Here is a 22,329-nt window from a genome sequence, read left to right as displayed (position 1 = left end):
CCTCCCACCTCTCCTCCCCCAGACTACATCTGTTTTCCTTGATACACGAAGCCCAGCGAAACCAGCTCCATTTGTCAAGCCCTGATTGTGGGCAGACAAAGCAGCCTGTTTGCGCCCAGATAGCAAGGCCCACTGTTATTAATCACAATTACAGAGTGGGGGCCACACACACACACACACACACAAACACACAGGGGAGCCGCATCAATACCCCTCCACCCCCCCTCCACCCCCCCTCCACCCCCCCTCCACCCCCCCCTCCACCCCCCCTCCACCCCCAGGCTTGGATCAGGGTGGCCCAGCCACTGTGTGGAGGTCAGTGAACCCAAGCTGATAACAGCAGCTTCACCTCCGCCCGGGCCAGCCGCGGCCTCCTCCTTTTATTAGCCATCTTTTAATTTGGAACCCACCCCCCTCCACCCCCCACCCCCCAACCTCTCAGGAAAAATAGTGATTTAGTCACTGCATGCCGTTTTTGACAGGTGTGATGAATGGCCCGACGTGGTGTATGAAAGCGGCCAGGCGGATGGCAATATAGATAAGGCGGCCATTTTGTCTGGGCCTGATAGAGGCTCCCCCACCCTGTCCTCCCCCCTCCCCTCCCTCCTCTCACGTCTCATTTGGCCGCCGCTGAAAACGAACAAATAGCCAAAGCGCGGCCATTTGTCAGCCGGGTGGGGGAAACGTGTTTGGATTTGTGAAAGAAGCAATGAATGATCTCCTTAGACCAAATACATGTTTACAGAAAGGCTCGCTGCCCGCTCTCTCACTTGGACCAGCAAACCTACTGTGCAGGGCAGTACACCCCCGTGCCTACGTAAGCCTTGCGATCAATCTGATCCCACAATGTACACAAGCACGCGTAGAGAGGGTGTGTGTTTGTGATTGGGTGGTGGTTGCTAGGTACCTCCGTGGTGATGAGACAGGCTTCCTCCATTGGCTAGGATCTCTTCTCTGGCAGCACGCTAGGACAGGGGAACAAGCCACTTCAACTGTCAACATTTCAAACCCGTACAGAACATGTAAGTATATCAGTGAAGTTAAGCCTGTGTAACGAGCTCAGTAGTTGGTATGTAAGCGCAGTGCGAGTTACCTCCACTTGTTCGTACACATGCACTGGTTCGGCCAGTCCTCTGTAGTTGAAGGCAAAGTAGAAATAGACACAGGCTCCAGCGTCATAGGTCTGGGTCACCCTGAAACCGCCACACAAACATGTCACCCTCACAAGATAAAATAAAGCTTATTGTTTTTTTTGTATTATTGGTTTACCCCCCCCACCTCTCTCTTTTCCCTGTGGAAATGAGTTCTCCGTGAACCTGAAAAACACCCTGGTTTTGGCTGAGCTAGCCAGTCTCACGACGGTAAATGCAATTTCTCCGCTGTAATTGGAGGGCGGTGACAAGGCGTGAGGGGCGGGGCCTCTTGAACCCCTGGCCTCTATTCCTTCGCTCCAAATGAGCATCGGGGTCTGCCAGCTTCCAGAACGTCACATTATCGGGACATTAAACGGTCATCGGCACACTTTCACTGGATCGCCCCGAGCGACATTTCATGATTGTTCAGCAAGCAAGCTACTATGTGACACCCGACAAACCATTACAATACGGTCACACTTTACATGACTAAGGAACTGGGTGCTACATTCATTACTTTGACGTGTCAGTTGTCACACGCGGTGAGAGATGGGAGACAATGCCAGAAGCCATTTGTCACCTTTAAAATTCAAATTGAATCGAAAGAGTCAAAACGTCCACGTTAAAGATTTAAAATACATGTAGAAAGGCAATCCATTCTTGTGTTTCAGACAGATTGGAGCTGGGCGCTCTCGCTCTCGGTCTTCTGTCCCCTGTGAGAACAACCTCTGTTCCTCGAGCCTGCTCCCTCACGCTCAAACACACACAGAGGTTAAACGGACAAATCAATCTTGTGACAGACGGCAGCCGGGAAATGAATGGCTGGAGCATAATCAGGCTGAGGCCTAATCTGTCCACTCTGAGCAGGGAGCAGCCTGGCCGCCTGTCTGCCTGTCTGCCTGTCTGCCTGCCTGCCTGTCTGCCTGTCTGCCTGTCTGTCTGTCTGTCTGCCTGTCTGCCTGTCTGTCTGTCTGTCTGTCTGCCTGTCTGCCTGTCTGCCTGTCTGCCTGTCTGTCTGTCTGCCTGTCTGTCTGTCTGCCTGTCTGCCTGCCTCCAGGGGTCCTAAGGTCTAGTCAGTATGAGGTTACCTACCTGCACGAGGACAGGGCTGGGTACTGGACGCCCCTGTCTTTACACTCCCTGGTGATGCGCTCTTTCACGTTCCGGCAGATGTCCAACACCCTGGACACACAGACGGCAAACAAACAAACAAACAAGCTGTGAATCAAACCAAACAATGTTTTTAAATGACCAATGATGCTGTGGGGAAACATGAGCCTGCAGTGCGGCCTGACAGAAGGAGGCGTGTGTGTGTGTGCGTGTGTGTGTAGTGTGTGGTGTGTGTGTGTGTGTTTCCCTACACGTCTACAGCAGTGAGCAGCGAAGGGGAGAACACGGGGACATAATGGGGACTGCCCGGGTCACTGTGAGAAGCTCTCCCTGGCGTGTAACGGCCGTCAGCATCGCACATGCAGCCAAGTGCAGAACAGAGAGCAGGAGGAGAGGTAATGAGCCAGGTATATATGCTCGCCTGCACGCCTGCTATCCCCCGGTCTCCCCTACTGGGCAGTGTACACACAGGGGCCCTGTATTCGTGTGTGTCTGAAACACAGCCGCTCACGCGACGCCTCCGGGGTGTCACCGCCTCGGTGGAGTACGGTATCGTCTCACGGGGGCGAGGGAATGTTCCGGAGGCTGTCTCTGGAGTACCCACAGACGAGGGGGGGGGGGGGGGGAAGAGAAGAGAGAGAGAGCGAGAGAAGGCCGAGGAGAAGAGACAGAGAGAAGTGAGGGGGAGGGGAATGCCAGTTTAAACTGACTGTGTGGGAAGAAAGCCAGGAGGACCGCTCCCTGGAGGACCGCTCCCAGGAGGAGGACCGCTCCCTGGAGGAGGACCGCTCCCTGGAGGACCGCTCCCTGGAGGACCGCTCCCTGGAGGACCGCTCCCTGGAGGAGGACCGCTCCCTGGAGGACCGCTCCCTGGAGGACCGCTCCCAGGAGGACCGCTCCCAGGAGGACCGCTCCCTGGAGGACCGCTCCCTGGAGGACCGCTCCCAGGAGGACCGCTCCCAGGAGGACCGCTCCCAGGAGGACCGCTCCCAGGAGGACCGCTCCCAGGAGGACCGCTCCCTGGAGGACCGCTCCCAGGAGGACCGCTCCCTGGAGGACCGCTCCCAGGAGGACCGCTCCCTGGAGGACCACTCCCAGGAGGACCGCTCCCAGGAGGACCGCTCCCTGGAGGACCGCTCCCTGGAGGAGGACCGCTCCCAGGAGGACCGCTCCCTGGAGGACCGCTCCCTGGAGGAGGACCGCTCCCAGGAGGACCACTCCCAGGAGGACCGCTCCCTGGAGGAGGACCGCTCCCAGGAGGACCGCTCCCAGGAGGAGGACCGCTCCCTGGAGGAGGACCGCTCCCTGGAGGACCGCTCCCTGGAGGACCGCTCCCTGGAGGAGGACCGCTCCCTGGAGGACCGCTCCCTGGAGGACCACTCCCAGGAGGACCGCTCCCAGGAGGACCGCTCCCTGGAGGACCACTCCCAGGAGGACCGCTCCCTGGAGGAGGACCGCTCCCTGGAGGACCGCTCCCTGGAGGAGGACCGCTCCCTGGAGGACCGCTCCCTGGAGGACCGCTCCCTGGAGGACCACTCCCAGGAGGACCGCTCCCAGGAGGAGGACCGCTCCCTGGAGGACCGCTCCCTGGAGGACCACTCCCAGGAGGACCGCTCCCAGGAGGACCGCTCCCTGGAGGACCACTCCCAGGAGGACCGCTCCCAGGAGGACCGCTCCCAGGAGGACCGCTCCCTGGAGGAGGACCGCTCCCTGGAGGACCACTCCCAGGAGGACCGCTCCCAGGAGGACCGCTCCCAGGAGGACCGCTCCCTGGAGGACCGCTCCCTGGAGGACCGCTCCCTGGAGGAGGACCGCTCCCAGGAGGACCACTCCCAGGAGGACCGCTCCCAGGAGGACCACTCCCAGGAGGACCGCTCCCAGGAGGACCACTCCCAGGAGGATCGCTCCCAGGCAGCCTCACAGACACGGTGGCTAAGAGTGGACCCCCCCCACACGCTCCTCACCTGTCCCACGGCACGGACGTCTCAAAGGACTCCCCGATCACAAAGTAGTCCATCCCCAAATCCTTCAGGGAAAACAACAGAGGGAAAAAGACATAAGTGAATCACCGACACCGATCACGTGACCCTCAGAGGAGAACACAGGCCGGAGCTCTCCAGAGGAGAACACAGGCAGGAGCTCTCCAGAGGAGAACACAGGCAGGAGCTCTCCAGAGGAGAACACAGGCAGGAGCTCTCCAGAGGGAGCGGGCTGCCCCGTCCAGGCCTGACAGGATCAACACAGAGGATCTCTCGGGTCTTTGTCCCCCTGCCTCAGAGCCCCCCCCCCCCCCCCCCCCCCCCCCCCGGCCCCCCGCCTGTCCGTCACCCCCAGAGAGAACAACGGAGGATGACCCACCCGGAGGTAAGCGATGACGAAGGTCAGCATGTATCCCCTCTGCCCATTGTCCTCTCCGGCTGCCAAGCCCCTGGAAGCAGATACAAGGGGGTTAATATTTAACACTTCTTTATCCTGGTGCACACCCCCTCCTCCACCCCCTGACCACAGCTGCCAGTCAGTTCCAGAGTGGTCAGATCAATGGTGCCCCAGCCCCCCCCAGCCCCCCCCCCAGCCACCCCCCCTCCCCCCAGCCCCCCCTCAGGTCAGCCCCTACATCCATCAACCACAGAGGATAATCAAATATTCATCCACTGCCCTAACTAATCAGGGTACGCTCATTAGGAAATCGTTTGATCGACTGGCCCGGCTTTCCCGACAGCGGACGAAAGAGCTTCCTCCAAGGGTCGCCCTCATCCATTAACCTCAGCCTGATAGGTTAGGATGATTTGTTTGAGCTAACAGGAGGACCGCGGCGCGGCGACACCTTCCCCTAACGACGGGGCTCTTAAATTGGTCCTGGGCGTAACCAGGGGGACTGGGGATGGTGTGCGTGCAGCTGGGCCGCGCGGTCACACTAATACACGATCCATAAGGTTACACCGAGATTCACACACCTCTGCTTGTTTTAACGAGGGCCAGTAGTGCTGACTAGGAGCCTTGCGGCTGATGTAGAGGGGAAGAGTACTCCATGTTCCCTGAATCCTCTCTAATGCTGTGGAATTGTGGACTTCCTGTTGTGGAACCGGGTGCTTCCTGTGTAGTTCGGTGGGTAGAGCATTTGACTGAGATGGCAGGTCTAAATCCCCCCCCTGCTGTATTTGGATAAAAGCGTCTAAATGAATCTGTTATTATTATTCCTGATGTGGGGGACTGTGTACTAGCTGGTGTGGAACTGGGCTCTGGAAACGAACCTGAAGCTTTATAATACAGGTGAACGGGAAAGAGAAACGAGCCCAGCTTAGCGGTTAGAGGAGCAGGATAGAGCAGCAGGATGGAGAATGATAGAGGTAGAGGGTGGAGGATAGATGGAAACGAAACATCCCTCTCTGACTGATAAGACCTCCATCCATCTACCACACAATCAATCAGTCAATGCTCCTTCGGCCTTCACCCTATCCCCCTACAGCTCCGACCTCACCCCTCCACGCTCAGGACAAGGTGCCCCCACCCCCAGCCACCCCTCCCTCCCCACCAGCAGGCCTGCCAGGGGGGCAGGCAGGGGTGATCCATCACCGGGCTGTTTTACGCTCGGCCTCTGGTTCAGCCCCACAACCTATCCCCCCAGTCTAAGCTCACACACCCCCAACCATCTCGCCCAGGCATCCCATAATGCTAGCTCTGCCAGAGGACCGGTTCCGCCCCCGGCCGTCTGCTCGGCGCCGCAGACCTATCAGAGGACGCTTTCTCCGAGGAGGTGCTCTGTGATTGGCCAGTGACCTGTGTTCCAAACTGATAAAAGTTTTAATAGTTTGGGGAAACTAGCGGAGAACCACAAGACCGGTGTTCCAGACACCAGAGTGGAACGTTCCGTGTTAGGGGAGTTTGAGAAGCGACTCACCCAAACTTGGCAGCGATGTCGTAAACTTGTTTTTCGTGCTGCAGGACCTTCTCGCGGTCCCCCTCAAACAGCAGGGTGGCGACGCACAATTGGTGGGGGTCGAATCCTTTGAACTGGGTTCAACAGAGACCAGACGTTGTAAAACTGTCTATACGGAACCAAATAAGTGGGGCTGGCATGTTTCTATATTTTTTTTTTTACCTTTGTAATGTAGAACGTCTTCAGCCCATCCACAAACGATGTGAAGATTGACGACACTTGAGGCTTCAACGCGTGGCCTGCAGAAACACAGACAGAGAAGGTCAACTCCCTCCCGTTCCAACGGCAAGCACACCTCTGTCGGTTTGGACTTACAGCTCCTATCATCTCCGCACACATTTAGCCCCACTTGGCGCCCCCATCCCCTGCCTGTTTCCTCCAGCGTCTGATCGGGCCCACGGCCTCAGATTTATTTGGCTTTTTGAACAAAAGGAGGAAAATAAATGGCAACATTTGAATAACTTGTAAGTGGCCAGTGGCTGCCTGCGGCTGCCCGCGACAGCGACTATAAATCAGGGTCTTTCCGAGGGGGAAGTGGGGATGACACGGCGAAATCTGTCTTCCTCACCCGCACGTTTTTTGATTTATTCCTGATTGGACACACAAAGCGCCCGCGGACCAGTGAGAACGGGAGTCTGGGGCCGAGGGGACGGCTATCAATCACAGACGGAAACTCCTGGGCGTTGCCGTGGCGTTGCCGTGGCGTTGCCGTGGCGTTGCCGTGGCGTTGCCGTGGCGTTGCCGTGGAGACTTAACAGTTCATTTATTCGGCTTCCTCCCGGGTTGGCTCATCACTTAGTGTCCTAATTGTCGCCGTTCCACATGCGATCCAGGGTCTTTACGTCCCCTGCAGCCAACACACTCATTAAATAAATACTCACTGACCAGAACAGAGAATTAAACACGGGGTGAATAACACCAACTTCTGTCTTTTTGTTGTTCAAGTTTCCACGCATGGCCTACGTATCAACGTCCTAAACACCCTTCTCATTTTTCATCAGACAGTCAGGTAGCACGGCTGAACATTGCGCTCACTGTCTCGGTCTGACAGCCAGCTGTGAATACATCAAGTCTCTTTACTCTAAAGCCGACATGATTAAAGGGAGAACAAGGCACTAATAAGCCCAAGAAGGTATTATAAAGCCAGGAGTTTTACTTATTAGCGAAAAACCCTAGTCGCTTTGTCTTGCCTACTTAATGCTAAGAAGTGCATACTCTGGAAAAAAAGAGGAAAATATAGAGGAGCTAATGAGATCCCCAGAGAGAAAAGAACTTTACAAAGATCTCTGGACGATGCCAGAGACATTCCACCAGACCTCAAGAAACAATATCATAAAACTTCAATAGAAGAACTGCTTAATTGTAGCCACGGTCATTTTTCATTGTGCCACAGCGGAGAGGACGCAGACTTCGGTTTCTCGGCGCTGTAATGATCAATTTCACTTCCTGGTACGCAGCAGAGGGGCGAAGGCCGGGCAAGGGCAGCCTCTCTCCTCACACTCCACCGTTGCGGCGAGTGGGAGCAAACCGTACTCAGGCGCAGTGAGTAGAGGAAGGATGTGGTTAGAGTTCACACAAACATTCAGGCCTGCGCGCAGCCATGGTGCAACTTCCTCGGCCCGACTGAGGTGGAGGAGGTGGTGGTGGTGGAGGAAAGGAGATGTGACAGTTTCCTGACCAGTGAAACCAGGTTCCCGGCAGCGGCTCAGGGCTGCGGGAGCCGCGCGGCTACGGAGCGGAGCGCGCGTTGCAGCGCGGATAACATGGAAGCAAATGAGATCTGACGTCGAGATGATGCGAAGGGCAGAGGCGACTCACCAAACTGAAACTGCTCGTTATCCATGAGCCGGATGGATGCTGGAGCACATCTCTGGAAAACAAGACACCCAAGTCATTTCACTCACACAAAACAGACACAAGTTGGTGTAAAGTTAAACGTGTGTACAAACAGTTTTCGACCAAGGATTTTGAGAGGACACCAAAACAAAAGCTACTCAATGAGGTTTTATAGTTTATATATAGAGCCGACTCCCAGTTCCCAGGAGGCGGCGAGGCCGAGGCTGCGAGGGCGAGGCTGCGAGGGCGAGGCTGCGAGGGCGAGGTCGATACCCTCTCGTGAGCTCTAAAAAAAACTGACTCGTTTCTGGAGCTGGAACGAGCCGAGCGGCATTAATTTGATGCACGTATTCATCGATACCGGCTGCATCAGCACTGCACACAGCCACAGAGCAGAGACTAAAAGGGGACGTTTCTTCATCATCTTGAAACGTATTCCTCCATAATACATCGGGAAGCTGTCGTTCACCGCGGGCCCCGCCTCTTCCCGGTACCATATTGATCAGCCCAGTCGATATACCTCCTTGGTCACACACACATCTTTTGCGGTTATTGTCATGGAAATGAAGGTGAACCCATTATTGGGATCTTTCAAGAGACGTTGACTGACACAGTCGGTAACAAATAATAGTACTGTAGGTAATGACATCAGAGAAACAGCTTTGTTTGTGTTGTAAAGGTCTCCTCTGCCCTGCTAAAATGAACTCGCCTAGCCTAGCCTAGCGCAGTCGGGTCGATGTTGTTAGCTGGGTGAGGTTTGTCTGACGTAAACAGAGAGCGGGAGCTGTGTGCCTTTTCCCCCACAGCAGCTGCGGGGGTGTAGGGGTACCTGTTTGGCGACTTCTCTGAGGCAGGCCACGCCCTGCTCGAAGCAGGGGAACACCACAGAGCCGTACTTCTGGTACTCCGGTACCGGGCGGATCTTCATGGTCACCTCCGTCACCACGCCCAGCATACCTGCGCGGGGGGGTGGGGGGGGGGACACACATCAGCTGGGGGGAGGAGAGGGAGTTCCCCTCATGACTGGCTTCCCTCATCGAGGACAGAAGCAGGGCAGAGAACCACAGGCCCCAAACCTGTCGTGGTGACCCAGGCCAACATTCCACCTCTAGGATCCAGTTTCCTGCAAGCTCAAAGGAGGGAGGCCAGGCTAGATTTATCAAGCCTGGCTGGAGGGAGGTAAAGCAGACCCGTATGAAAGGGGCCAACCCCGGGACAACTTGAAGAGGCCCCTCAGGGGGCCCCGGTTGGCCCCCCTGACCCTTCAGAGTATCAACTACATGTCTGCTGCTACGAGGCTCATGTTCCAGGTTCTTTACCTGTGTGTGTGTGTGTGTGTGTGTGTGTGTGTGTGTGTGTGTGTGTAATCTCCCCCACCCAGACAAGAGTTGTCTGGTATAGCTCTCCTGCCCAATGACCACATTAGTCGTCTATTTAGAAGCGTGTTTCTCAGACAAATACAACAGGAGCCAGGAAGAGCTGCGGATTGTAACTAGGAGGAAATAAACTGAGTCATTAGCTGGTGATTCGGGGTGAGTGGGGGGTCTAACAGGGAACATGACAGTGAAACATCTGCTGGCGGAGCAGAGAAGGGATGCGTGTTTACTGCCGTTGTGCTGAAAACAGTTGAACACCGACAGGGAGCTAGGAGAGGTAGCGCTGCCAGCGACTGTACTCTCCAAGCTCCCTCGCAAACGCCGGCCACAAACTGCCTCAGCGTAGGGCAGCGCTGCAGGGACACTAACGACACGTTCGTCTTAACGAGTTTCCAGTAAACAGTGATAACCTCTCGTCGTAAAGAATTTTCAATAAAACTTTCATAACTCGGAAAACCCACTTCATCATTCCGAGGGAGGGAGACCGAAATGGGAGCTTTTGATACCGTTTCGCGCGTATATAATTACCAAAGACATTAAAAGAAAACAGATGTCTTGCTAACGGCTTTGTAAATGTTTATGAATCGCAGCTAAATCAAGACCAAACCTACTCAAGCACAGTCAGGGTACAGCGGTGCCAAACGCCATTTTTTCAGTGTGCGCAGTTTCCTCTCGTCTAGTGTCATGTTCAAATATTCCACCGGGAAATTACCAACGTTGTGCAACGTTCTTCAGCTCAAATAACAGAACCTCGACTCCAGCGTAAACTACAACTCTGGTTTTGGTTCAATTTACATGACGCTTAATCTCATCTTCATCTCTGACCACCGAAATAGAGTTAAAACTACACACTTCTGATCCGTGATTTTTTGCGGTACTTTCTACATTGTTTTGGAGTTTTCTTTTGTCTTTTTTTTTTAGGTAAATGAATAAAGCCTAACATCCATCCTATGTGACACACAGACTGTGTGGCCGGTCTACGCTGCTTTTGGATGCTAATGAGGCCTGTAACGTCACAGCACCCTCCACGTGCTCTATCTAGTGGTCCTGAGGTGAACAGGTGACTGGATGACGCCTCAACAAGCCCTCATCTCCACTCTGGAGCTACACCCTGACCTACAGAGAGAGGGAGGGAGGGAGAGAGGGAGAGAGAGTGGAAAAAAGACAAACAGAAAGAAAGAGATAGCGTGTGTGTGTGAGAGACGGACAGAGAGGGGGAGAGAGAGAGGTAAATAAAGGCAGGGGTGTCCTGTGCCTAGATTGGTAGTGGAGGCAGTAGGAGGCAGAGTGAGGCAGTAGGAGGCAGAGTGAGCCAGTAGGAGGCAGTGTGAGGCAGTAGGAGGTAGTGTGAGGCAGTAGGAGGCAGCGTGAGACAGTAAGAGGCAGTAGGAGGCAGTGTGAGGCAGCAAGAGGCAGCAAGAGGCAGTAGGAGGCAGTGTGAGGCAGTAGGAGGTAGTGTGAGTCAGTAGGAGGCAGTGTGAGGGCAGCAAGAGGCAGTGTGAGGCAGTATGAGGCAGTGTGAGGCAGTGTGAGGCAGTAGGAGGCAGAGTGAGCCAGTATGAGACAGTGTGAGGCAGTAGGAGGCATTGTGAGGCAGTGTGAGGCAGCAAGAGGCAGTAGGAGGCAGTAGGAGGCAGTAGGAGGCAGTGTGAGGCAGTAGGAGGCAGTAGGAGGCAGTAGGAGGCAGAGTGCTCTCCTCCGTGACCAGCTGACGTCTCTCCAGCCAGGGTTATCTAGAGGAGATCAACTCTGAGGACAGAGCGCCACCATGAAGACATGAGGAGGACCAGAGGGTAGGAGTGTGTGTGTGTGTGTGTGTGTGGGTTCAGCCTTGGATGGCTTCACACACCTGCCCAGCACTGTCCATGTCTGAGAAGCCTTGGGGGAAAAACACCAACAGATGATTATTGATCGTTCCAATCACACCATGTTACGGCGTGTTGCAGTGGAGGACATCAGCATTCAGGGCCCATCAAGGTCAGGGAGATTAGGGGCGACCCCGGCTGGGCTGCTGAATCAGATATGAGGACAGGCTTTGCAGTGGTTGCTAATGACGTCCATGTCTTCCCTCGAAGCAGGCAGGGTGGGAGTTTGATCCCACGGCTGGGGTGTCAGGGCACAGTGTCAGCGAGGAGGGAGGGAGGGTGGAGGGAGGGAGGAGGGGTGGAGGGAGGGAGGGGGGGAGGGAGGGAGGGTGGAGGGAGGAGGGAGGGAGGAGGGTGGAGGGAGGAGGGTGGAGGAGGGAGGGAGGGAGGGTGGAGGAGAGGGAGGGAGGGAGGGAGGGAGGGAGGGAGGGAGGGAGGGAGGGAGGGAGGGAGGGAGGGGAGGGAGGGAGGGGAGGGAGGAGGCGCACAGGGAGATATTCCAATCACACCCAGGAGGGGGTGACCCCCCACAGGCACGGGCAAGCAGTAAGCCCTCCCACACACACACACACACACATCCTCCACCCACCCCCTCCAGCCCCACACCCTCCTCCCAGAGACTCACACCCTCCAGCCCCACACCCTCCTCCCAGAGACCCACACCCTCCACCCAGAGACTCACCCCCTCCAGCCCCACACCCTCCTCCCAGAGACCCACACCCTCCAGCCCCACACCCTCCTCCCAGAATCCCACACCCTCCACACCCTCCTCCCAGAGACTCACACCCTCCAGCCCCACACCCTCCTCCCAGAGACCCACACCCTCCAGCCCCACACCCTCCTCCCAGAGACCCACACCCTCCACCCAGAGACTCACCCCCTCCAGCCCCACACCCTCCTCCCAGAGACCCACACCCTCCAGCCCCACACCCTCCTCCCAGAATCCCACACCCTCCACACCCTCCTCCCAGAGACTCACACCCTCCAGCCCCACACCCTCCTCCCAGAGACCCACACCCTCCAGCCCCACACCCTCCTCCCAGAGACCCACACCCTCCAGCCCCACACCCTCCTCCCAGAGACCCACACCCTCCAGCCCCACACCCTCCTCCCAGAGACCCACACCCTCCTCCCAGAGACCCACACCCTCCAGCCCCACACCCTCCTCCCAGAGACCCACACCCTCCTCCCAGAGACCCACACCCTCCTCCCAGAGACCCACACCCTCCTCCCAGAGACCCACACCCTCCACCCAGAGACCTGGCTACAGACACAAGCCTGGGAAACGAACACCACAAGCCCGTACCGTGTCTGCTCTACACAGCACCGAAACAAAGGTCACATAAAAAGTGATGATTTGACTTAATGGAACACCCTCCCCTGTCCACAGACAGATGTGCATTAAGCATCCATGGAACACCATTCTAATGAGTACAAATGGAGATCTCTGAGGCAGTGAGCAGATTGCAGAGTTTTTCAGGGGGCAAACAGCGAGTTTGTACCCACATCTGTTTAACATGATGGTGCCAAGCTTCCCTCCAGCTCCCCATTATGTGGGGGGGAACTGGCATATGGCAGGATTCTATGTGGGCGTACACAAGGACAAGGCACGTGTGTGTGTGTGTGTGTGTGTGTGTGTGTGTGTGTGTGTGTGTGTGGGGGGGTGACGCCTCTCACCAGCAGCCCTGGTTGCCAAGATGGTTTCCCCACCAGCCCTAGTTAATGTTCACCTGACAAGCAGTGTGAGAGCTTGCCTGGTGTTGCTGCCCTGATAAGCAAACATGCATAACATGCACATGTAGCATATACACACACACACACACACACCCACACCCAGCAGTGGGAGGCTCGTACCCTCAGAGCCCAGGATGAAGTGGTGGATGTCAGGCCCCGTGGACATGCGAGGCCCCTGGCAGCTCTTCTCGATCACTCCTTTAGGGGTCACCATCCTGACGTGGACCACCTGCACAGGAACCCAACAGCTGTCACTCGCTGATCTGAAGCCCCAACACACCAACATCCAGGCTACTGTTGACCTGGGACACTTCCGGGTTCAAGCAGGTAGACTGGAAACAGTGGTGACATCATGGGCCAAGAAGTCAAAGATTGACACGCTTGAACTATTTACAGTGAAAAGTGAGGTTTTGGTTTTTAAAGCACGTGTTTGAAAGTGCATTTGAACATGCTTCATTTTAGCAGGGAAAGCGGACTTTATAAAGCTGTTATGCCGACTACCGAGGCCAGGGGACGAGGTCAGGGGACGAGGTCAGGGGACGAGGTCAGGGGACGAGGTCAGGGGAGAGGCAGCCACGGCACCTACCAGGTCCTCAATGTTTCCATAGATGTTCTTCTTCATGCCCGAGGCCCTGGTGGCCACCCAGCCTCCCAGAGAGCTGAACTCCATGGAGTCTGGCTCGTGGCCCGTACAGTAGCCACTCTCGTTGAGCTGAGGGGAAACAGGGAAAACCAGTCAAAAAAACAAAGAATATATATCAAAACAGTCAAAAACACAGATCAGCATTCATAGGCGCACTCCAAACTCAACGGCTTGACAAAAACGCTCGCTGCTTAAACTCGACCGAATTCCTCCCGTCGTTGCCGGGCGTAACTGCAGCCTCGTTAGCGTTTTACGCTCCAAACTCTGCCCTTTATGACATCATAGACTTTTACAACCGCCCAAAATAAAACAACCGCTAAGAAACGTGATGGGGGTCGGGGGGGGGGGGGGTCGGAGGAAAGGGGTGTAGTGGTGGCTAGTCACCCCTCTGGGCTAGTCGTCTCGTCTCCCCCCCGCCCCCGGCCTGGCTCACCCTAACGGCTTCTCTCTTCCAGGTGACGGTGGTGAAGTGAGGCCCTGTTTTATTCCCCCTCTCCCCCGGAGCAGGCGGCTCTTTAACGCGCTGCCATCTGTTCCATCAGAGGCCCGTGGACACGTGAAGGTGCGGCCTGTTTGAGATGCCGCTCACGCCTCCCTGCACACCAACACGCCTGCTCCGGCTCCATTACCACGCCTGCTCCGGCTCCATTCCTCTGAATTAGCTTGATGGGGCCATCTGCTCCGCGGCCCCCCCCCCCCCATCTACACCACTACCCTTCACTACTCCGCTGTGGAGGCCAGCCTTGCCCCCGGCCTCTCCTGCAGAGCCCCGCTCCCAGACACTCCAGCCCTGCCCCCAGAGCCAGGCTGTGGAGGCAGGGCCTGTTGGACCACAGGTGAAGCCTGGTAGCTGAGATGTGTCAACTCTGCCTGGTAGCTGAGATGTGTTAACTCTGCCTGGTGATTACAGACCGCTCCTCGACCCTGAACACCGAAATACTGTTTTTCGAAATACTTCAGATTCTTGTTTTTTTTCTGCTGTACGTTCCACACGCACTATTTGTATGTCGCTTTGTATTCAAGCAGCTGCCAAGGAAAATAAAAAAGAATGTAAACGTCAACACAAAGCAGCTCCGTGCAGCTTGGCCGTTTATGGGAGATGGTTAGAAACCTGTTTAGGTGACACTCACTAATCTCTCCAAATCCTGTCCGATGATGCCAGCTTCGACATGGGCAGTTAAATTCTTCTCGTCGATCCACAATATTCGGTTCTGCAGAGAGGAGGGGGGTGGGGGTGGTTGGGGGTGGATTCATGAAGAAAAAGGTTGTAAACTTTTATCGTTTACGCAACACAAACACACAAAGTAAATTCTCTTCTGTGGCACGGGGCCTGGCGTGGCTGGTTTAACACACATCTGATTCAGGTTAGAGGGGGAGGAATTTCAACACAACATAGTGGAATCGGCAGCACCAACACATGGCTATCCTCGCTGTTCTGCAGAACTGTCTTCCCTCCCTGAAATACTACCACCAAGTACATCCAAGGTTCTAAAAGACTGAACTAAAAACGGCAAAAAAAAGATGCGATATCTTGAACAGTAGATCAAGAGGTGGCAGGTTCGAAACCCCCCTGCGCCATGCGCCGCTTTGGATAAAAGTGTCTGCTAAATGTATATCATTATTATTGTTATTTTAGGGCAATGTGCAGGGTTGATGTTGCTGTGGTGAGTTTGTGTATCAGTAGCATGATGCACTGACTCATGCAGGTTCGCTAAAGGTCACCCCTCCTTTAACACTGGCTCCCATAAACCCTCATCCCAGCGTGAGCCCCCAACCCCCCCCCTCACACACCCACACACCTGCCATCAATCTCTCCGCCCCAGTAATAAATAGTCTAATGCTGTCCTGCTGTGCCTTTCATGTGCCTGGCCCTGGCCCTGGGCGACCCCTGACCCTGACACACGGCTCCCTGGTGCCGATGACGCCCGGCCACGCCCAGCCTGGACTGGCCGTGCCCGGACGGGTCGTATATCAGCCCTGCACGGTCACCCCGTCCAGCAGAACTGGGTTTACGGTACTGTAGGGCCTCTTGGGTTGAAGTGAATGCTCCAGAACGACGACCACGACACTGGTCGTGAAGGGAGCTTAGATCAACCAGTTGAGGGTTAGAGAGGGGAGCGGCCGGGCGAGGTAAACAGGTTGAGGGTTAGAGAGGGGAGCGGCCGGGCGAGGTAAACAGGTTGAGGGTTAGAGAGGGGAGCGGCCGGGCGAGGTAAACAGGTTGAGGGTTAGAGAGGGGAGCGGCCGGGCAGGGCAGAGCGGCGTGTGTCGTGTGCAGCTCTCCTCTGGGGGGGGTGAGTGACAGGGGGTACCCACCATCTGGGAGGTGTCCAGGGAGACGATGGAGCGAGTCTCCTCAGGGGGGCACTCCAGGGCGCTGGAGACACTGGTCCCACCTGGGGGGGGGGGGGGGGGGGGTGAGGATGAGGATGAGGGTGGGGCGGGGGTGGAGTGTGAGTGAAAAGGGGGAGTTTCCATGACCCATACACTACTTCACTGAAGATTGTAATACACTGAGTAATAACATTGCTTTGCCACAATCAGGCACTTACCACCAAATGGTATCAAACAAACATTGTGCTTGCAGGCCAGCTCCACAATCTTCACCACGTCGTCATGGCAGCCTGTGGAGACAGACAACACAGTCGTTGCAGTAACACACCGACCGAAAGCCAGTAAAACCGTGCAACGCCGCACATAAATTTGCATTAGCAAGATGACGGGTGTGCTCATGTGGCAAAGGAAATAAGCAACGCCACATGAAGCTGGGTCTTGGGGAGACAGTAAACAGTCATGAGGCCCGGGGCGATTAGAGCAGAGACAGGCAGATAGGCAGGGGGGCTTCCAGGGAGAGATGGCCCAGATTTGCCCAGGGCGGTCTTACGATGGAGCCAGAGAGCATGAAGACCAGGGTCCCTGCGGGAGGGGGGGGGGGGGGGGGGCGGTCGATACGGAGAAGCTTCTCTCGCTCTAGCCAATCACGGCCCCCACCGACCTTTCATCTGGAGGGGGGGGGGGGGGGCGCGAGGGGGGGGGGCAGTAATATCCACCTACATAGACACGCTTCACCGGGCACAAGCAGTCTTACAGGCCAATAAGAAACACCTCGACTCAAACCCGCCCTGTCGTCCAATCAAAACAACAGGGCTTTGAGGCAAGGATAACAGACTAAACCCAGCTACAGATCTACAACCACGACCAAGCGGTTCTCCTACCACTCCCCTTTTCATACCACGGACACAGGAACTGGGTGAATGAAGCCACACATGAAAAGGGGCATTTGAGAGAGCAAAAAAATCTGTGGACCTTCCCCCCCTTCCCCCCCCACCTCCCCCCCCATCCTAGATGCTGTTGCAGGGTCTGGGTGATTTGCTGGCCAATTGTGAGCCTGATAATCAAGTTTCAGCCACCAGTCAGCACTCATTTGCATGATGAAATAGCGCCGGGCCTGAACGGCAGCAAACCAATCCCAGCGTCATAATTCATGGGCGTGGGGCGCCGGTTCGGAGCGCGGGGGTGTCAGGTGTCACATGTCCTCCCCCCGACGCCTCTTATTAACCCTCCACTCATACATATTAATACTCCCACGCCTCGGCAGAGATTAACCCTTTAAATCACCCGCGCCCAGAGATTAACTGTGTAGTGTGGTGGTGGTTGGGGGGGCGGTAGGGGGGGCGGGGAGACACGGCTTGTCATAAACAGCGACGCCACGGAACTCACTTGGCCACGCCACCATGTCGGGGGTCCTGCCCACCCGACCCTCCCGGAGAGCGAAGATCTCGTGCAGGCAGTGCCCTGTGGACGACAAGAACACACGTGGGCGGGTTTGAGTCCCGGTGAGATGCCCCGTGTCGGAGAGTGTTGGGAGCTACACGTGTCTAATGCTGGTGGGCCCTCAGGGGGCCCCCTGCTAGTGGGCCCTCAGGGAGCCCCCTGCTGGTGGGCCCTCGGGGGGGACCCCTGCTGGTGGGCCCTCAGGGAGCCCCCTGCTGGTGGGCCCTCGGGGGGGCCCCCTGCTGGTGGGCCCTCGGGGGGGACCCCTGCTGGTGGGCCCTCAGGGGGCCCCCTGCTGGTGGGCCCTCAGGGAGCCCCCTGCTGGTGGGCCCTCAGGGAGCCCCCTGCTGGTGGGCCCTCAGGGAGCCCCCTGCTGGTGGGCCCTCAGGGAGCCCCCTGCTGGTGGGCCCTCAGGGAGCCCCCTGCTGGTGGGCCCTCGGGGGGGACCCCTGCTGGTGGGCCCTCAGGGGGGGCCTTCCCAGAATGCCTCACCGTGGGCCCGGAACACCCGGTCCTCGGCGTCCAGGGAGAAGGGGACGCCCGAGGACTTGAGCTCATCCACGAATGGCTGGTTCAGGGAGGGCGGCTGCACAGAGCTGGCATTCAGAACCGGCTGAAACAAAGACACAGGGGGTGAGGAGGGGGGGGGAGTCATGAAGCGACTGCCGTCGTCGTGGTGATTCAGGAATGGGGTTTGAGGGTTTCGCCGGCGGTCGACGCTCACCATCGCCATGTTTTTATGCTGCATGCTCGTGGCAAACGTCTTCTCCATCCACTCCCTCAGACTGGGCAGGATCATCCCACTGAGCCTGTACCTGGGGGGGCAGTTCACAACACACGTTACTTCCTCACACAACACCACTTCTGAGACCAAATAAGACCCCCATCCCCCCCCCCACACACTTGGCATTTCGTCTGGGAGTCGCTGCGGGTTAGCATGCCGCGGGTTGGCATGCCGCGGGTTGGCATGCCGCGGGTTGGCATTCTGCGTCCGTCATGGGTTGGGAGTGTGTGCAGCTGGTGTCGGAGGAGGTTAATAGGCGGCCCAGGCGATAGCGCTGGCCGTGCCATCGCCACCTCGGCCGCTGTATAATTGAGCTGCTGGCACGGTGACGACCAGCCCATTAGGGGGACTGTGGTGTGCCTTTGTCCAGCAGACCATGATACACAGCCCTTAATGAAAAAGCCTCTGTCATAGAAGGTTCTGGAGGAGGAGAGGAGGAGGGGGAGGAGGACTTTCTCTCCGACTTTCACTCCTCCGCTCCCTCCAGTGTCCTCCAAGTCGGCTCGTCCGACAACGTTTCGTCTGAGGAAGCGCGACGGAGACGCGGTTTGATACAGCTTACAGCTTCGAAGAGGGAAAAACCATTTGCTGTGCAACATCCTGTACAATTCAAGCCATTACTCAAAACCCAGACACCTCGATCCGGGCGCCTTGGCTTCTTTTTGATTCCGACAGGCAGGGCTGTCTTTTGTTAAGTCGTACATCACCCTTACAACTAAAGAGGAAGAGACAAAGAACAACAACAGGCTGGCCCATCGCTGCCTCTGCCTCCCTCTCTGCCTCCCTCTCTGCCTCCCTCTCTGCCTCCCTCTCTGCCTCCCTCTCTGCCTCCCTCTCTGCCTCCCTCTCTGCCTCCCCCTCCGCCTCCATCGTGCCAGACAAAGATAAAGCTATAGAACAGAGGTTGATGGCTCGCCAGATGAGAGAGCGATCCATTCTGGTGCCTGTGCCAATTGAAAGCCTGCTCAGTCACTTGACAGCATGGAAACGTTAGGCTGTGTTTCTCTACACACACAGAGATGGGGGGGGGGGGATAAAAAAGAAACATTCATAAGTGGTCCACATAATTCAACGTGCACCGCGTTTCACTTCTCTCTCGTTTGGAGCAAGGGGGAATCGAGTTGTCAAGTCAACACATTATCTGTTCAACGCAACCGAGGGATTTTTCAGACGACTGATTATCATACTGTTTGACCTTCTCCGATGTGTTTAAATGTTCTCTGCAGATGCTGCCACCAGATGGCAGTAGCACCACATGGATGGGACTGGCCAGGGGGGAGTTTCTCAAAAGGCGTGTGGTGTGAAGATACATGATATCTCCACTCAGACTCACTTTCTCTCCCAGTAAGAGAAAGTTTACAGGTCAATGTACGATGGAATGGAATTGTGTAAGGATGGGGGTATTTTTCTTAGTAATATTAATAAAGTCAGTATGAGATCTCATGGTTTAATAATGTTCAGTTATACCAGGTTTAGACACCTGTGTAACGCGTACATGACTGTTGCAAAGCGAAAGACGGTACCTCTTGCCGGTGAATTCCGCTTGGCCTTTCTTGTTGAGGATGAATTTGGAGTCACTGTAACCCCAGCCATTCCATTTCATCACTTCCTGCCTGTGGGAAAACAAGAACCCGTTGTCAAGCAAGTTCACCGTGTCAGAACACTTCTCAGATCAAGACAGGACGCTCATCTTAGGAAAACGCCACACACACAGTCCAAGGGCTGACTTTTTCCAAAGGCTGCGGCCTTGCACATCCAGACACCGCCATCATCCCATCGTTTCAGATATCGGGACTTCCTTCCGCAATCTTTTGTTTTGGATCTCTTTAAACCCCTCTAGTCAAGGACGAATGGTGTCGAACTTTCCCCTGGATACACTGTGGCTTGTGTCTGTGTTCAGCCTTGGGGACAGCTGACAGGGACACCAAGAGCACAGTGTTCCCCCGAGCCACTGCCGCTCTCCTGTGGCCGGGGCACAGACGGCAACCCCATTCCCTGTTACCGTGGTAACGTCGCAGGATGGCCAACCCGGTTCCTCTCAAACGACGATTCCTCACCAGCAACCACCTAATGCTAACAGGGAGTGGCTGGCTTGTCAGGGAGTCTTTTCTGTTGAGCAATGACACCCACAGAATGTTCGCTCACACAAAGGAAGGAGACTCCAGAGGAACCACAGTTATTATTTGTACTAATAGCCATATCATAGCCACTCCTTGCCATAACCTTTTCATAATTCAAGGTGCACGAGGAGTGTTGTATTTATCTAGGTGAACAGTGTTTATAGTTTATGATTCAGGCCTTAATCTCATAAGTCTGGCTTCTAAACATCCATTCCAAACAGTTGATTTCACTCTATGATGCTTTAGGAGCAAAGCATGATGCCAAATACCTTCCAGGTGACACCGGAGGGAGTTTCACCCAATTCAGCTGGGCACATAGACTGGTTCAGTCCGTCCAACCCACCACACGAGAGGTATCAGAACTGGGCATCAGGTACACGCCAAAAGGCCTGCCTATGATATCACATGCCAAATGTGATACTAACATACTCTGGAATGAATGTATATTTTTCAAAGATTTAACTTTACACTCAAATTAAGAGGATATTACATGTGAGAAAAAAGCAAAATAGGCCTAGAAGTATCTGACTAGTAGTCTCAGACTATTAGACCCTTCTGTTTGTAAATAAACACTTCTGATTCTTGAGTTTCTATTCACTATTCATAGCCGGTCACCTGGGATAAAATCATCTGTTAAATGAAGATAATGCAAGTGTAAATATATTTCAACACTACCTCAGGCATGCATAATCTCTCTTATACCCTCACAAATAGCCACAATAACGTTGCTCACAAACTGACTTTTATAAGTCAACTGTTACCTTGGGTACAACTTAAGACGAAACATATCTCGAACTCCATAACCTTTCTTAATCAGAGCATCAGGTTGACTTGTGATCAAGTTTCGCAAGGCCATTTGTACAAACTGTTGGTAAATTCAGATATGTAACTTTGCACTGAGGTCATTGCGTTATCTGCTTTATGACACTAGATGTCAGTACACCATGAGAGGGAACATGCCCCGCCTGGAAGGAGCAGATTTTTTCACAACCCTGTTTGAGAGTCAGGCCACCAAAGCTCTTGTCCAATCCGATCACAGTTTTATGGGGGAAAGTTGTAATCCTACCTGACCAACTTTCTCCGTTCCTCCTTTGTCAATGTTTACTATTTTACCAATGATAGGGAATAAGTGTCCCAGAATGACCCATATTAGCAACGGAAAACAACATATTCGTTGATTTTGTTGTGTATATGATAAGACAATAGGGCGTCAAAGTATCTTGACAACTAGGCCGGCAAACTTTAAAAACATTCCTTAGCCTGACGCACTAATAAACTGGCCTCTGTCAGCCAGTACGTTGACTAACCAGTCAAAAATGGGCGGAAATGTCAAAATGTAAGGCACATCGACGTCTCTCTCATCCAGCTTGTTTCTGAATTAATGCATTACAGAAGACTGATTAAAAGACGTTCCCCTCTCAACACATCGATTTCGTTTGATAGAACTAGTGCTATTTATATCGATCAAGAAAGATGTGTTACCAAACCAAACCACGTCTATGCCCACCCGCCGCACCCACTTATGAATGAATCGCATTCAGAGTAGCCGCTACAAGCAATGCTAGCGGACCAAGTTTGAAAGCTATGAAGCAGTGCTTAAATGTACTACGGCAGTCTAACTATACTAAGACGACAGTGGACTGTATTCAGTTACTGTTAGTGACTAATAATGCATGTCATTTAAACTATTAGCTCACTATGCAAGCTAATAGCTAGCAGACGGACACTCGTGACAGCGAGAGCTCTCCATCATCATAGCCTTTACCTCCTCCTCGGCAACGTCTTCTGTGTGTTGGCAACATCTGATCTGCTTTCTTCAGCTTTGCACTCCATAGCAACGATCCCCGATTCATCGTACGCAGGTCTCTGTAGATGTCCAGCGATTATTCTCAATCTTTGCTGTGCAATTCGTTGCACCTCGGAGCTGCCGCCGCTGCTGCTACTTGACGCCATGCTGCTTCCGTGTTTGTGAGGGGGGGAGGCAGCGGCTGTCAGAGGTCAGCAGCGAGGATATGAG

At 54.9% G+C, this 22,329-nt stretch overlaps 1 protein-coding gene across 2 annotated transcripts; it reads right to left on the bottom strand.

Annotated features, from left to right (window-relative positions):
- Positions 1-607: 607 nt before the first annotated feature.
- Positions 608-22,329, bottom strand: agps (alkylglycerone phosphate synthase). 2 transcript variants are annotated; one of them, XM_062457883.1, is made up of 19 exons: positions 22,078-22,329; positions 19,716-19,805; positions 18,133-18,223; positions 17,901-18,021; positions 17,355-17,429; positions 16,187-16,258; positions 15,951-16,030; positions 14,765-14,845; positions 13,578-13,703; positions 13,112-13,220; positions 8,846-8,973; positions 7,999-8,050; positions 6,343-6,419; positions 6,142-6,254; positions 4,602-4,671; positions 4,208-4,269; positions 2,226-2,315; positions 1,094-1,193; positions 608-965 (listed from the first exon to the last, which is right to left on the bottom strand). In XM_062457883.1, the coding sequence occupies exons 1-19, from the start codon at positions 22,263-22,265 to the stop codon at positions 900-902; spliced, it is 1,791 nt and encodes a 596-aa protein (XP_062313867.1). In that variant the 5' UTR covers positions 22,266-22,329; the 3' UTR covers positions 608-899. The 2 variants fall into 2 exon arrangements, with proteins under 2 accessions (XP_062313867.1, XP_062313868.1); XM_062457884.1 differs by lacking the exon at positions 22,078-22,329 and adding an exon at positions 19,920-20,078.

Source organism: Osmerus eperlanus, chromosome 3 (genome assembly GCF_963692335.1).
Source record: "Osmerus eperlanus chromosome 3, fOsmEpe2.1, whole genome shotgun sequence".
Classification (NCBI taxonomy): domain Eukaryota; kingdom Metazoa; phylum Chordata; class Actinopteri; order Osmeriformes; family Osmeridae; genus Osmerus; species Osmerus eperlanus.
Note: the sequence above shows the minus strand (reverse complement) of the source record. Positions and strands in the feature narration are given on the sequence as shown.

What these genes read in the sequence shown, in the direction of transcription:
- agps (XM_062457883.1), bottom strand. Translation starts at nt 22,265, where the DNA reads ATGGCGTCAAGTAGCAGCAGCGGCGGCAGCTCCGAGGTGCAACGAATT. An exon ending in CGACATGGTGGCGTGGCCAA is followed by an intron (nt 16,259 to 17,354) that starts GTGAGTTCCGTG and finishes CTGTCTCCACAG; the next exon opens with GCTGCCATGACGACGTGGTG. An exon ending in GACATCGCTGCCAAGTTTGG is followed by an intron (nt 4,672 to 6,141) that starts GTGAGTCGCTTC and finishes ATCTGCTTCCAG; the next exon opens with GGGCTTGGCAGCCGGAGAGG.